The sequence below is a fragment of the Lissotriton helveticus genome, chromosome 8, assembly GCF_964261635.1.
Source record: "Lissotriton helveticus chromosome 8, aLisHel1.1, whole genome shotgun sequence".
In the NCBI taxonomy this organism is placed as follows: Eukaryota; Metazoa; Chordata; class Amphibia; order Caudata; family Salamandridae; genus Lissotriton; species Lissotriton helveticus.
In genome coordinates, this window is record NC_136069.1 from 1,586,384,544 (window position 1) to 1,586,399,497 (window position 14,954).

Below are 14,954 nucleotides of genomic sequence, written 5' to 3' on the forward strand. Positions count from 1 at the left end.
TGTCTCCTCAGAGATTTGGAAATTGATGCCTCAGAAGACCTCTTCATCACTATGGATATTAAGGCTCTTTATACGAGCATTCCTCAAAGACGCACACTACAAGTGGTGGAACAGATCCTCTTGAATATGGAATGGAATTTCCTCACACCGCAACACTTCATTTTGGATTGTGCAGAGCTAGCACTTACGGAAAAATGTTTCGAATTTGAAGATGTACTGTACCATCAGATTACTGGTACATCAATGGGCAGCACATTTGCCCCCAGCTTGGCCTGCTTATATGTAAACCAGTTCGAGGAATACCATGTCTTCAACATAAATAACCCATTCGCATCTAATCTAAAAACCTGGAAAAGGTTTATAGATAATGTTTTTATCGTATGGCACGGAACGGAGGACACTGCAAAAGCCTTTGTCGAGTGGATAAACACAAAAGACCAACACCTTCGATTCACCCACTCAATCAGCAAGGACCAGGCGGTCTTTTTAGATCTAGACATTAAGGTGAACATGGGAGGCATCATCACGCAGGTACATAAAAAACCAACAGACAGGAATAGCTTATTGTATGAAAGCTTCCATCCCAAGGCCCTGCGTAACAACTTGCCAGTTGGACAATTCCTTCGAGTTCACAGGAACTGCACAGAAACACAGACTTTTCTGGAACAGGCAGATGCACTGGAAGAAAAACTCCTTGAACGGCACTATCCAAAGAAAATTATCCGACGGGCAAAGAAAAGGGCCAGAAATAACAATCGGGATGTCCTCCTGGAGACCCTCGAAAAGGAGAAAACAAACAGACTAGTGTGTGTTACCTCATACACTCCGGTATCCAACACCATCCAGAAAATTGTCCAGAAGAATTGGAAGATACTCCATGGAGCAGGGGAGAGATGGGACCTGCCACTCTTTGCATTCAAACGAAGCAAGAACCTACGAGACGAACTAGTGCATGCAAAAGAGCCTACCACGCCGGGGGATGATCAAATCACCTTGTGGAACACCCAGAGACCAACAGGACATTATGTTTGTGGAAATTGTGTCACCTGCCCCTTCACCTCAACAACTAAAGAAGTGGACATTGGTACTCAAGAGGTGTGGCGCCGCGGCCAGGGCGACTGACGCTGGAATCTGGGGACCACGGTTCGATCCCCGGCTCCGGCGGCAGGTCAGCCCAGCACCATGTGACTCTGGGCAATAGCTCGCTTAATCTTCCCGACGGCCCCCCAGCGCCTAGAGACCCTTACGGGTGATTGTGCGCTTTACAAATGTGGACTTTACTCCGCGTCCGTGGAAATTGAACACGTTTTCCAACTGCAATACGGAAAACATTGTATACCTCTTGACATGTCCATGTAACTTGAAGTATGTGGGGATGACCACCCGAAAAATTAAAACAAGAATCAATGAACATCAAAGCACGATTATGAGTAAAAAGACTAACACCAAACTCACCAAACAATTCCAGGAACACAATCATAAAGACACTGACCTGAAGAGGGTAGTCCTTGAAGTAATGAAGAAACATAAGACGGACATTACTAAACCCTTACACATCAGGGAAAAGAGATGGGTCTATCACCTCCGCACATCAAGCACAGGACTCAATGACGAAATACCATGGTTACAACTTACACCATGAACGTGCTCTTTCAACCTTAAACACCTCATTACACCCCTTCACCCCCAGGGACAGACATACCAGTGGGACCTACTTACATACTTAAATTGGAATACCTCATAACTTGCGCCACTTAAAGTTTGCCTCATTTTATTTCCTTATGTTTCTTTAGCACCCCATAGTACTTAGGTTGCATGCCTTGGTTCACTAGCCTATTTGGCCCCAGGTTGCAATTTAATAATCTTCTTGAAACACCTAGGCAGCACCTGGTACTGTAAAGAGTGGTCCCACTTCCACTCACCCAGGCCCGCCGCCTTTTTACACTTACATTTTCACCAGGGGACGTTTTTATTGTGCCTAACATCAAGAAAACTCCCCCGGACATACGGCGCATGCAGGCATATGTCCATTTTAGTTAAGTGAGCAACTTGCATGCTGGCGCGCAGGCGCACTCGTGCCTTTTGTCCTTGCTTCACTTCAATCAGGACACAGTCCCGCGCCCAGAGAGCGAGGAGAGACACTTTCCGCTTTGCGCTACTGCGCTTGTGCGAGCACCCCGCCCTCCTGTCAGCAACGGCATAACAACGAGACCCGCCCAGAGGCGGTTACCGTTCCTACTCCTCGTACGGAAACACTTTTCCGGATACACCTTCTTTGGGCATTCAGGTAACCAGGCAATACTTCCAACGGGAGTCCCCCTGACACCGGACGACCCACAGCGGTTTCCAATCATTAGTAATAGGTACCAATTATCGCGCACTGGTTTGCTATATACGCGCCAAATCGAAATCACTCACTCAACATCGAGGAGTGGATGAGGACGCAGACAGATTGAACGGCGAAGAGCATTTCTACATACAGTAACAGTGTGAATTTTTGGAAAGAGTGTGTTTTCACTTTCAGGTATTGCCTAATCAGAAGGAACCTTGGTTTTCCGGTTCCTGACTAGAACTATACAATTACAAAGTATGTTTTTGTCTTCTCTCCTTTTTCTCCTCATTCTTGGAAATATCACAGTCTAGCTCTGGACCAAAGGGGACACTGCCCTCACCCTCCTATGGGGCACTTTGCTCCTTTGATAGGGTAAGCAAGACAAACACATTGTCCTTAATTTTGTGCACAGATGTATGACTTCACCATTTGTGCGCATCTGTAGCCTGTTAAATTGATTGTTTCTGTACTATAGGCTTGTTTGTGCAGTTATTTCTTTATATTTGTTTTTCTACAAAATATTTTAATGTCTCATTTCAGGCTTCAGACGTCAAAGCCAACAACTCAGTGGAGTGTGTAAGACCACCCCACCCAGCGAATGTCCTCATACCGTAGTGCGGTGAGAGTGGTGCCCTTAGATATAGGTCCTGATGAATGCCAAGGACCCAAATGGACCACTAGGCAGAAACATGTTGACCCTTTTACTTCGGTGGGAGGATTATCATTTCCTCTATACACCGGCCACAATTTTAAGGTACCATACAGATGCCGGCCATATTAAATTTAATGTGACATCTGTAATGGACTTTTAACTCACTTTTCTTTTCCTTCTGGGCCCCCACTATCCATATCGTCAGGTGTATGGCCGCCCTCTACTAAACCATGTTTTTAGAGGGCGAGAACTGGTCAATGATGAAGCATAAGAAAATAACAAAAAGGGGGGAGAGAGAGAGAAGGTGTGGATTTGTTCTCCCTAGCCAAGTATATATAAACAATTGGAATCCACATGTGGGTATGGGTGGTCCCTACAGTGGTGGGGAGCACGTAGTGTTCTTTAAATGCCCCTCACACACCAAAAGGCCCGTTGGTGTCATGCTTCATCATTGGGGTCTTCGCACCCCTCTACGGGATGCGGCGTGCTACGACCTACGTCTACGCGGGAGCACTCTTTACTCAGACTATGTGTGGTGTGTGTGTGAGGGTGTTTGTGATATTAAGTGAGTAGTGGGGTTTGAAGTGTTTAAAGTGATGGTTAAAAAGTGCCTGGCTCGTGGGGTATACTAAAAAAATGTTAATGAGCCCCCGGGCTGGTACTATTAAAATGGTGTGTTGTGAGGTTCTTATGTAATATGATGTACATCACCTCATGTGTGCGTCAACATGTTTCGGAGTGGAACTCCTTCTTCAGGACGGGGTGCACAAATCCCCGCCTTACTCACGTTTTCTTACCAAAATCTGTATTTTACAGAAAAGTGATCAAATTAAATAAAGGCTAATGTGTACCTAAATCAACAATCAAGGAGATATCTGCGATTAGCGAACATATTCTCATAGTATGATGTGCCTCATGAGCCTCTTAACATGGGGGGGGGGGGGGTATGTCGAGCCAATATGCATCGATTGCCAGGAGAAAGTCTCTGCCTTGCTGCCCCCGACGCGGAGTCACAACTGACTGTGAAATGACGCACTGCAACTTCATAACACTCACTCACAAATTCAGATTCACCATGGCAGACATCAGCTGCATACCCTAGGCAGTGAACACCAAAAGCACAAAGGTGAGGGAGCAGACAATCAACTCCTAAAAGATGTACCTTACTTTTTAATGTATATAATATTAAAAAAACAACTTGCCAAGTAGCAATAGATATGGTGATGTGACCTTTAGCATAATGAATGCCACAGTGGATGCTTGGGTACCAGATGTTACTGCTACTTGGAATACAGTTACCAGGCAATGCTCTGTTTTTCGTGATTCAAGATCCTCCGTATTTACAGATGACCTACCAAATATCTATTTATTTTTTATATAAACAAGAGTTGCGTGTCCTAATGAAATGATAGGAATACTGTAGCACACATCAGCGTTCAGAAATGTTTACCTATAGTCCCAGAACCGGATTTTTCCATCCTGGTGTCCACTGATGATGTAGTAGTCAGCACAGACCACGTCGGTGCAAAGAGACGGCACATTAATAGTACTCACACCTGAAACAAAACAAAGCAGAAAAAGCTGAATTTAAAATGGAGGTCATTCGAAAAGCATTTGTACATGTTTACGGGGGTAGATACCAAATCTTGTTTATTCACATGTGGTTTCCTCAACACAAAGGATTTAAATCATGCAGTGGTTGATCGATCAAGTGAAACAATTTCTTTCCTTGTAGTAGGGTTAATACACTCACATTTAGAAGGTCCCAATCTTGATACCAATATTCCCTATACCCTACCTTTATTTGCTATACTTATCATGGCTAGATCTCCCTGTCACTCAAATGAGAAGAATCACTCAGAGAATCACTAGGAGCAAATGTGAACAGGCCAATCAATTGCTACGAGCCTTTAATTTCTGTTAAGTGTCACTAATTCCCATGTCAACTAACTATTAAACTCTTTGAAAAGTTGACCCACAACTCGATGGCATAATAGCTATTTAATTGCAGATTTCAAAAACATATTAGCATGTTCTGCTTCGATTCTTGATGTAACAAATTCAAGAGGAGCAAACAAGCTTCAACAAGCAAGACATCTGTTATTTAGAAAGTGTTGTATGTGGGCTATCAAATCTTACTTGCTTTTGTAGAACATAAACATGCTTTTTGGCGCTAGACTTCCACTACCGCCGTTCCCTTTAAAGTTTGGTTTTGGAAGCCATTGCAGTTAAAGTCAAATCATGCAAGTGAAGGAAACCAAGATTAATAACAGCAGAAGAAGACAATAGAGTGATGCAACCGGGTTGTACTGAGCTCAAAAGTAAAGTCTGCATCAAAGATGAAAACATTTTACAGATGACTATGGAAGAAATAGAATACTCAGCCCTGAAGGCATCCCAGATGATGACACATGATGTGACAAACTCGAACAGGTTAGTACTTCTGTTTTACTGTCGTTGAGTTTCAGATTGTTTCTAACCATTCAGTCATGGAAAGAGAAGAGAGAAAGCCAAAGCACTGAGCAGACAGTGCTTGTGAGCGATATAATGAAGCCGGTGAGTTAATAAAAATTCATCAAACTGCAATGAATTCGAGGGGTGCTAAAATGGATACAAGCGGGGGTTCCATTTCAGCTGACGAGCTCCCTGGTAGATCCAGAGGTTTGATATGTAGCCATAAAGGGGCGGCTAGAGGGTCAAGAGATTAGTATAATTAGTATCTATGCCACCAATGCAGAACTACCAATCTTTTTTGCGAGACTGAGTCACAGCTTAACGCAATACCTGACAGGCACTACTCTAATGGGGGGCGACTTTAACAGTGTAGACAATACACTCCTAGATAGATACCACCCCCCCACAGCAAAACTTCCAAGCAGTGCATGCATCCCATGCATTCACTACATAGAGACAGAAAGGGACTACTCCTATTTCTCAGTGGTTCTTGAAGTGCATGCGCAACTAGACGCCTTCTTGGGCTCAGTAGACACTCAGCGCCACATTACTGCCGCGGAATACCTTGCACGAACGATATCGGCTCATAACCTACTAGTTCTATCCTTGAAGTGGATGCACCCTGTAACGACGATCTCTACATGAAGGCTTCACGTGGACACCCTGGAGGACCAGGTCTTCCGGGAAGAGATTAGGGGTGAAATAGCACATTATTTTGAGGCCAACACGGGGAAGGCCTCATCGCCAAACGCACAGTGGGACGCTTTCAAAATGGTCCTGAGGGGCCAAAGTATAACGCGTATCACGGGGGTCAAGCGTGTCATCCTGGGTGAAATAGAGGGGGTGGAGACAACCCTTAGAGGGTTGGAAAGCAGGAGACCAGAGAACCCGGAGCTGCAGCAGGCACTCTTAGAGGCCAAGGAGGAAGTGGCAAAGCAAACAGAGGGGCTTTGACGCTTCGATTACAAGAAATGCCTAGAGCGTACTCATGCTGAGCGGGACAAATCGGGATCGCTCTTGGCATGGCTGACGAACCCGGTGAGAAGGGGTCCATCCCTGGTGGAAATAGAAGATGAGATGGATGTCAGACACTATACACAGGCGAAGATCAACAAAGTCTTTGCTCGTTACTATGCCAAACTGTATAGAAGGTCGTGAGAAGGCGAGCACACAGGTGCAAGGGAATACCTTGCAGATCTGTGGATGGCAAGGTTGAACGCGGAAGAGATGGAAGAATTGGGGACAGACATCACTCAGCAGTAGATGTGGGTTGCCATTAAGGGTATGGGTGAGGAACATGACCCCAGGTATAGACGGTCTACCGGCTGAGTATTACTCAACATTTGTGGAGGAGTTGGGCCCCCGACTGGTCACAATGTACCAAGAGTCCTGAGAAGTGGGAATGCTGCCGGAGAGTGCTAGGGAGGCCCTTATTGCCCAGGTACCTAAGCCTGGGAAGGAACATACGATTATACGGCTTACAGGCCACAATTCATGCTAAACCTGGGTTACAAAATCCTGAGCAAAATCCTTGCGATGCACCTACTCCCCACATGCCAGAACTGGTCCACGTGGACCAGGCAGGTTTTATCCTGGGGCGGTGTTTGCAGTGGACATTGAGAAGGCCTTTGACAGCCTGGAGTGGTCCTATCTCTATGAAGTCCTGGTTAGGATGGACCTAAGAAGAGGAGGATTTCTGGCAAGGGTGCAGCTACTGTACGCATCACTTGCGGCCCGGGTGTGCACCAGGAGGACCATCTCGCCTAGACAGAGGGTGGAGGGAGGTACGAGGCAGGGATGACCTCTCTCCCTGCTCCTGTTCACGCTGGCTATGGAGCCACTGGCGTGCAGGGCCAATAGCGGGCAGCTTTTCATAGTCTTGTATGCAGATGACCTCTTGCTATTCCTCAGCAATACAGCGGACGAACTGAGAGGAGCGCGTTACATGCTGGCCCAATTTAGCACCTTGTCCGGCCTCAAAGTTAAATGGCAAAAGTCCAGCTTATACCCAATGATGCCCGACACCCCCCCACCACCCGATCTAGAGCACCTGAAATGGGAACCTAGCTGCCTGCAGTATCTTGGAGTCAAAATATATCACGGCTCATCAGAATTACTAGAAGGTAATGTGGGTAGAGTGATACGATCAACGAAAACTGCAATGGACTTCTGGGGAACGTTGCTGCTGTCCGTAGCTGGGCGAGTAGCAGTATTGAAGATGGTAACGCTGCCGCGCCTATTATACTACTTTTGGACTCTCCCGGGGTGGATCTAGCGGGCAGAATTCAAACAGCTTGACTCAATGGTTACGTTATTCCTCTGGGGAGCCGGATGCATAAGAGTAGCACTGGCCTCACTACGGCGCTCCACGGCAGAAGGCAGCTTAGCAGTCCCTGATTTTGAGAACTATTATATAGCTGCCCAGCTGTATTGATTGAGCCAATGGTTGGTAGCGGACCGTGACCCGGAAAGGGAACAATACCCGGCCGCGCCAGATGCCACAACCCCGGCAAAAGTCCTACTAGGAGTGCGTCGGAATACTTCTGAAGACACTGTGGAAACTAGAGTGGTGGTGAGTTGCTGGACTAGATGCATGAGACGAGCGGGTGCTGTGACCCCCCCTATTACCTGGACATACCTATCACAATGCTGCGCTGTCTGCCACAGGGGGAGCCCTAGGCAGGGCTGGAGGACTGGGTAGAGGCAGGACTGAAAGTGATGGGAGACTTGTATCAAGACTGCACTGCTACCAATTGAAGAACTACAAACTGAATATGACTTGCAGGGAGGTCACTTCCTGAAGCATGGGGCCCCCACATGAAGGATTAGAAAGCACTGGAACGTTGGGGGTATGGATTCACAGGCGCTAGCAGGGTGTAGATATGTTGTGCTGTCAGCAGTGGGGGATTAAGACAGTGTCCTGCCTATACTAGGCAATGAGGTATAACATGTAAAAGCCACTAGAGCGCCTGCGATTACAGTGGGAAGAGGACCTGGGTAAACAGATACCGGAGGTCAAGTGGGACAAGATCCTGGAGCAAACCCCAAAAGCATCTAGAAATGCAAGATTCAAATTAAATAATTTCTATGTGCTACATAAAGCATACCTAACACTGGCTCGAATTAAAAGATACTTCGGTACAGACACAGCAGCGTGGGCATGATGCGCGATATGGTGGGAGGGGGAGGCACACATACTTTTCATGTTTTGGAGCTGCCCCATGCTGCAACTCTTTTTGGAGGAGATAGAACAAGTGATAGGCAACCGCATCGACAGTGAGCTTCTGCATACCCCAGAGCACTTTCGGTTAGGGTGGTTCCCCGACACTGCCAAAAATAAAACAGCTGGAAAGTTCCATGAGCTCGCCTATGTCCTGGCCAAGAGAGAGGTAGCCAGGAACTGGAAAGCACCGGGAGGACCATAGATTGTTTCCTGGAAAAAAAGAGCTTGCGAAATGGGCAGGAGCAGTAAGTAGACAGTTGCTCAGGGAAGCTAGCCGAGGGAAAGGCAAAATAGGCAGGACTAGAGCATGGGAAAGCCTGGTAAGTGAATTGACGATGAACAGGCAGGACAATAATGATGAAGCAAGAACCCCGTGGCTGGTGGAGCCAGGATAGGAGAGCGGATAAGAGGGCACTTAGACTAGGGACGACCGCAACCGCAACACATAGAGCCCAAAAGATCGACCCACGAGAACCCAACAAAACACAGAGGTAGTAACATGTCCACTTACGCGCAACTCAAGGGGGGAATGTTTTGTTAGAAGGGAATGTTAAGAGAAGTACGCCAGAGAATAACGACTAAGTATATTATGTACAAAATGCACTAGATATGGCGTGAAAAATGTTTACGTATATTGATGATGTCTTATAAATCAATAAAATCTGGTTGAAAAAACGAAAATCAAACTGCAAGGAACTGAGTTAGATTTTCCATAAGGTAAAAAATCCGGTGGACCCCTGGGTGGTGAGCGGGTGCAGTGAAGAAGAGAAAAGAGAAGTTGAGCTAATCTGGAGATGAAGATGCAAAGAAAGAGAAAATACAATTCAAGGCCTTGTTTTTTTAATAAATCTTTTTATTAACTGTGCTCATATCAGACATTACAGGACAGTGTTCATATAGCATGTGGTAAAATAACATTTCACAGTACAATGAGAGGCTATCGAAGACACAAGCTGGGCGGTCAACTGCAAAAAATCTGGCCTTGTTTTGACTATTGTCCTTTCTCTCGGGTTATCCAAAAAGGGCAGTTTCGTCCTGTAGTTATTTTGGTTCTTGGGATCAAGGGAGGGTTTGTTTAGAATTTGCTTGATGTATGATGCTCTGAGGTTTCTCTGATGCATTCCACCTTGAATGTAACCTAGGGGAAGGTACGTGGTGAGGGTGGGATGGTGAGTTGACAAGTGTGGGGGCAAAGGAGGATGGGGAAGGTACTAGGACATCAGCCAGTATGATGAAAAATGATGGAAAATAATGGGCAGACGATGGTTGAGAGGGAGAAATGGAAAAGGGGTCTGGGAAGTAATGGACAAGAGGGTTACTAACTGGGAGGGGTCACTGGTGAGTGAGAGAGTAAGAAGAGGCAAAGCATACTGTGTGTTTACTGATGATGTGAGGGTGAGAATGAGGTGTGGTGAAGGTAACAGGTCAAGAGAGAGCTGGAGGTAGGTATTAATAGGAATGATGTGACCACAAGTGCCTAGAACCGGAAAGTGCTGAGGTACGGAGAATGCAGAGTAACAGATGCAACCATAATGACTGTAAATGTAGGTTTCTGAACAAACTATGGGCCACATGTCTGAAAATATCATTTTGCGATTACCAAATAGCAATTTTTATGAAATCGCTATTTGGTAATCACAAAATGAGATGTAACAAACTAGACAGGAAATAGCCATTCCCTAATTGAGATTTCTTAAAAATAGCACACGCAATTAGGGAATCACTATTTGTAACTGTGACTCCATTCGTTCCTATGGGCCTCAAGGCCTAATAGGGGGATTGATCTTACATTACCTAAACTGTGATTACCTAATTGCAAATCGCAAATTAGGTAATGCAAAGGCAAGGGTGCCTGGGGACCTAAGGCACCCCTGAACCACCCCTAAATAAAGGTGCACATGCCCTAGCGGTATGTGTGTGCTACATGGCACTTTAGAATGCAGTTTGTGCATTTTTCAACATTTGCACATGATTACCACTTGATTTCCTAGATGCACACTTTGCATTTAGGAAAGGCTTCTTACATGTTCATGCCTTTAAAAGACCCACCGCCGTGACGGCAGGGGGGCTTGCAAGAAAATGGACCTCCTTAGATAGATCGGAATTTTTAAACACACTGGCTATGTCCACTCCATCCTACCATCCCGATATTAATGTAGCGGAAACCAATATCTCTGAATGGCTGCAAGTAGCTAGCGACATCCATGCCCCATTTAAAAAGGTCAAATGGGCCCGACGTGCGGATGCACAAAAATGGTTCTCACTGGACCTCAAAGCCAAGAAATTGGCCTTGCGCCAACTTGAACGTCATTGGCGACGCAGCTACGCCCCGGATCTAAAAGTCAGTTATATTAAGGCCAGGAAAGAGTATATGAAAAAGGTCTTAGCCACTAAAGCGGCTTATTTTTCCTCCCGCATCACCAACTCTACGAATAGATCAAAAGACATCTTTGCTATTCTCAATGAGTTAACAAGTCTTGACAATGTTCACCCAAAAGCAGCCCCGTCCCAGACGCTCTGTGACTCTTTGAATCTCTTCTTCATCGAGAAGATTGCAACTATAAAAGCTACTATTCCGCAAAACCCACACCCCACTTTAGATGCCTTTACTAGGCCTAACCCTATCTGCTTATTAAATAGCTTTCCTCTCATTAGTCCGACCCAATTTCAGGAGCTGCTGGTGAGAGTAAAATCTAGTGCCCCCTCGGATAAGTGCCCGCCCCATATTTTAAAAGAATGTCTCTCAGTCATCCCGGCCCCGGCATGTACCCTTCTAAATGACTCACTGACTTCCGGCTTGGTCCCCCGTGCATTTAAGGTAGCTACGATTGTCCCGCTTCTGAAAAAACCTGGCGCGGATCCGACCTGTAATGCAAATTATCGACCGATCTCCTTATTGCCATTCCTGGCAAAGGTACTGGAGGCCCATGTGGCCAAATGCCTCGCTAACTTTATAGAAGAAGCTGAGTGCCTTGACCCACATCAGGCGAGCTTCCGCCCCGCCCACTCGACGGAGGCAGTAGTAGTCTCGGTACTCGACTCGCTCCGTGACTGTGCAGACAAACGTTCCCCTCAGGCTCTGGTACTCCTGGATTTGTCGGCCGCGTTTGACACGGTCGACCATACTATCTTGATCGACCGTGTCATGCGGGCCGGCATCCGGGGCACGGCAGCCAGCTGGCTGAAGTCCTTCCTTGAGGGCCGCACTCAGGCAGTCCGCATGGGTGACCTGGTGGGCACTACTCAGACCATCACATGTGGTGTACCCCAGGGTTCTTCCCTGTCACCCCACCTGTTCAATCTCTATATTTTTCCACTCATTCAAGCTCTTAGAGATAGACAGGTGACGGTGCTCAACTATGCGGACGACCTGCAATTACTGTTCACAATGGACAACTCTGACACCTCTATATCCACCTTTCTGTCCACCTTGAGGTTCATTCAAGCATGGATGGACCAAAATCACCTGAAATTGAATCCAGGTAAAACGGAACTGGTCCTCACAGGTGACAGTGCTAAATATTGGGGCCCGCATTATTGGCCGCCAGAAATGGGCCAAGCACCAACTCCCTCTACCTCAGCAAGAACACTGGGAGTCATTGTGAACAGTGACTTATCTCTCAAAGCACAAGTTGGTCAGGTAGTCTCTAAAGGCTTTTTCCAACTGAGGAAAATTCGGAAGGTCCGCCGTCTTCTTACCCGGGAGGCCCTAACACAGGTGGTGATTGCCACTGTGATCTCCCATCTAGACTATGCGAATTCGATCTATCTGGGCCTGCCTCTGTACCTTCTGAAACGGCTCCAGATGGTACAGAACCATGCAGCTAGACTAATTTTAAATCAGCCCAGATGGCAATCTGCCACTCCACTCCTGGAAAAACTCCATTGGCTCCCCGTGGCTCAGCACAGTACCTTCAAGGCAGGCTGCATGATTTTCAAAGCCTTACACTGCAAATGTCCCAAATTCATTGAGAGACTTATTATAAAGTATACCCCGGCTAGAAACCTGCGCTCGGTCAATCAGGGTCTTCTTCAGATACCATCTTTTAAGCGCAAACGTGCGGGAGGTTGTAGATTCGGCTCACTGGCCCCACGGCTGTGGAACACCCTTCCTCTGGAGATCCGGCTCTGCTCTGACCTTCTGTCATTCAGGAAAGCCTTAAAGACCAGGCTTTTCCAGCAAGCATTCCAATAAATCTCGGCCACCTGTCTCCTTGGTCACTCCCTTTATCATTGACAGCGCCAAGAAACCAATCGGTGTTAGTGCGCTTAAGAAATTTCTTTTAACATAACATAACATAACATAACATAACATAACATGTGTATTAGGATTTCACTATTTGCGACTCCCCATTTGCATTCGCAATTTCGGTAATCGCTAAAAAGTTTGATTACCTAAATTATGAATGCCAAAGCTTTTCATACATAAGGAAAGGCATTGTGCATTCAGAAAGCAGAATATTGCAATTCGCACAATTTGCGAATGCAAACGAGTTTCATACATCTGGCCCTAGGTATTTGACTGGTACTGAGAGTATTAGCTCACACTATCCAATTGCTTCACGAGAGCTTGGCAGGAAGATGGCCAGCTGAAAGAGGTTCTACATTTGGATACCCAGCCTAGAGTATTTAAAGTATTTGCCTGGTTCCAGCTCTGTAAAACCTGTCAAGAACAAAGCTGCAGACCGATTGGACATATAGTGAGACTTTGTTGCAAACTGATGTCCCTTGGACATGCTTGGTTTGAGTTCAACTCAGCAAAAGCTATTCATCGTGAGCTCCCCGAAGCACCCTTCAGGCTGAAGAGCCTTATTTACCCTCCAACCTCAAAAAGTATCCACTGATTAATAGTTAGCTTGGTTTTAAGGCAGACAGTCTGAGCTAACTATAACTTTGGGAACCCCCACTAAAACGCTGAATTGACTTCCTCCATGATTCTTGCTGGCGAAATCTGACTGGAATGAATCTGCAGACGAATACTGAGAGTTTGTTGCATGCTGGTTGCCACATGACCTGCTAGGAGCGATTTCAATTAAGTAAAAGCTCTGCATTGTAAGACTCCATAAGCACCATCCATATATGGTAACATGGCACGCATCATCAACCACTAAGAGGTACATTCCCCAACTCGAAGATTTTGTTTGTTCTTCTCCAACACCTTGATCTGAACAAAATCAGTGCATTCATAATTGTGACACATTTTTTCTATTATAAGAAAAGAACACCGCTGACAGGCATTGAGCACAATAATGACATCTCGGTCAACAAGTAACATTTGTTAACAAAGGCACAATTCAATCTCTTACAGTCTTCATTCTTTTCATTTAATTGATTTTTAAATAGTAGTGTGCTTCCCTCCTTCATAATATGTCATAGAACGTATCAAAGTCTATCTTTGTGGCACTCTCATTCCTGAGCCTACCAGCAAGACGTACTATCACACGTGCATGCATGCACACACATGGCCCCGCCCACACTCTATCATGGTAAGTCAGCGGGCCTGCTTCTGTATTCCTCCCATGTGCTCTTTATCCAGCTGAATGTGAACAATTGTCTTCTTGCAAAACTCTGCTGCCTCTTCAGAGATTGTTCATTTACTCTCTCTACAGTTAGTCCCTGCAGTTTGCAGTACCTTAAGTATTTCAGTTCATAGTGTCATTGTTACTGCAATTCCTAGTGCACTTAGTATATATATATATATATATATATATATAGGGAGGTTTATAAAGCGCCTGGTTACGCCCCCCGGCGTGTCCCCGCGCTGTAGTAAGTGAGAGATTCAGAGCCCCATACCCAGACTGAAATACCTAGGTCTATTAGTGAACGAACAAGTGGGTTTTAAGCTCTCTTCTGAACCTCATCTCAGAAGGTTCTAACCGGAGCTCGATAGGGAGTTTGTTCCAACTCCTGGCCGCCAAGAGCCGGAATGATCTACCACCCATACGGGCCTTCCTGACTTTAGGAATCATCACCAGGCCAGTCCCGGTAGATCTAACAGACCGGACGGGCCTATAGCAAGTGATGAGATTCTGCAAGTGCCTCGGCCCAGTGCCTTGAGTGATACGGTGGCACATGCAAAGGGCCTTAAACACTATCCTCTTCCTGACAGGAAGCCAGTGAAGAGCGTCCAAGGCTTTTTTAGAAGCGGCCCTTCTAGGAAGCCTAAGGACCAGCCGAGCCACCGCATTTTGCAGCACCTGAAGCCGATCAAGACTCTTATCAGTGGCACCTAAATACAATATGTTGCCATAGTCTAGTCGTGAGGTGACAAGTGCGTGGACCAACGTCCTCCT

The 14,954-nt window shown here is 46.1% G+C and overlaps 1 protein-coding gene across 2 annotated transcripts in view; it reads right to left on the minus strand.

Annotated features, from left to right (window-relative positions):
- ATG16L2 (autophagy related 16 like 2) overlaps window positions 1-14,954 on the minus strand; it is a 586,089-nt gene that overhangs the window by 112,911 nt on the left and 458,224 nt on the right. For both annotated transcript variants that reach the window (XM_078658598.1, XM_078658597.1), the window contains exon 14: window positions 4,435-4,540. In XM_078658598.1, coding sequence (XP_078514724.1) covers window positions 4,435-4,540 — 106 coding nt within the window. The remainder of the gene's footprint in view (window positions 1-4,434; window positions 4,541-14,954) is intronic.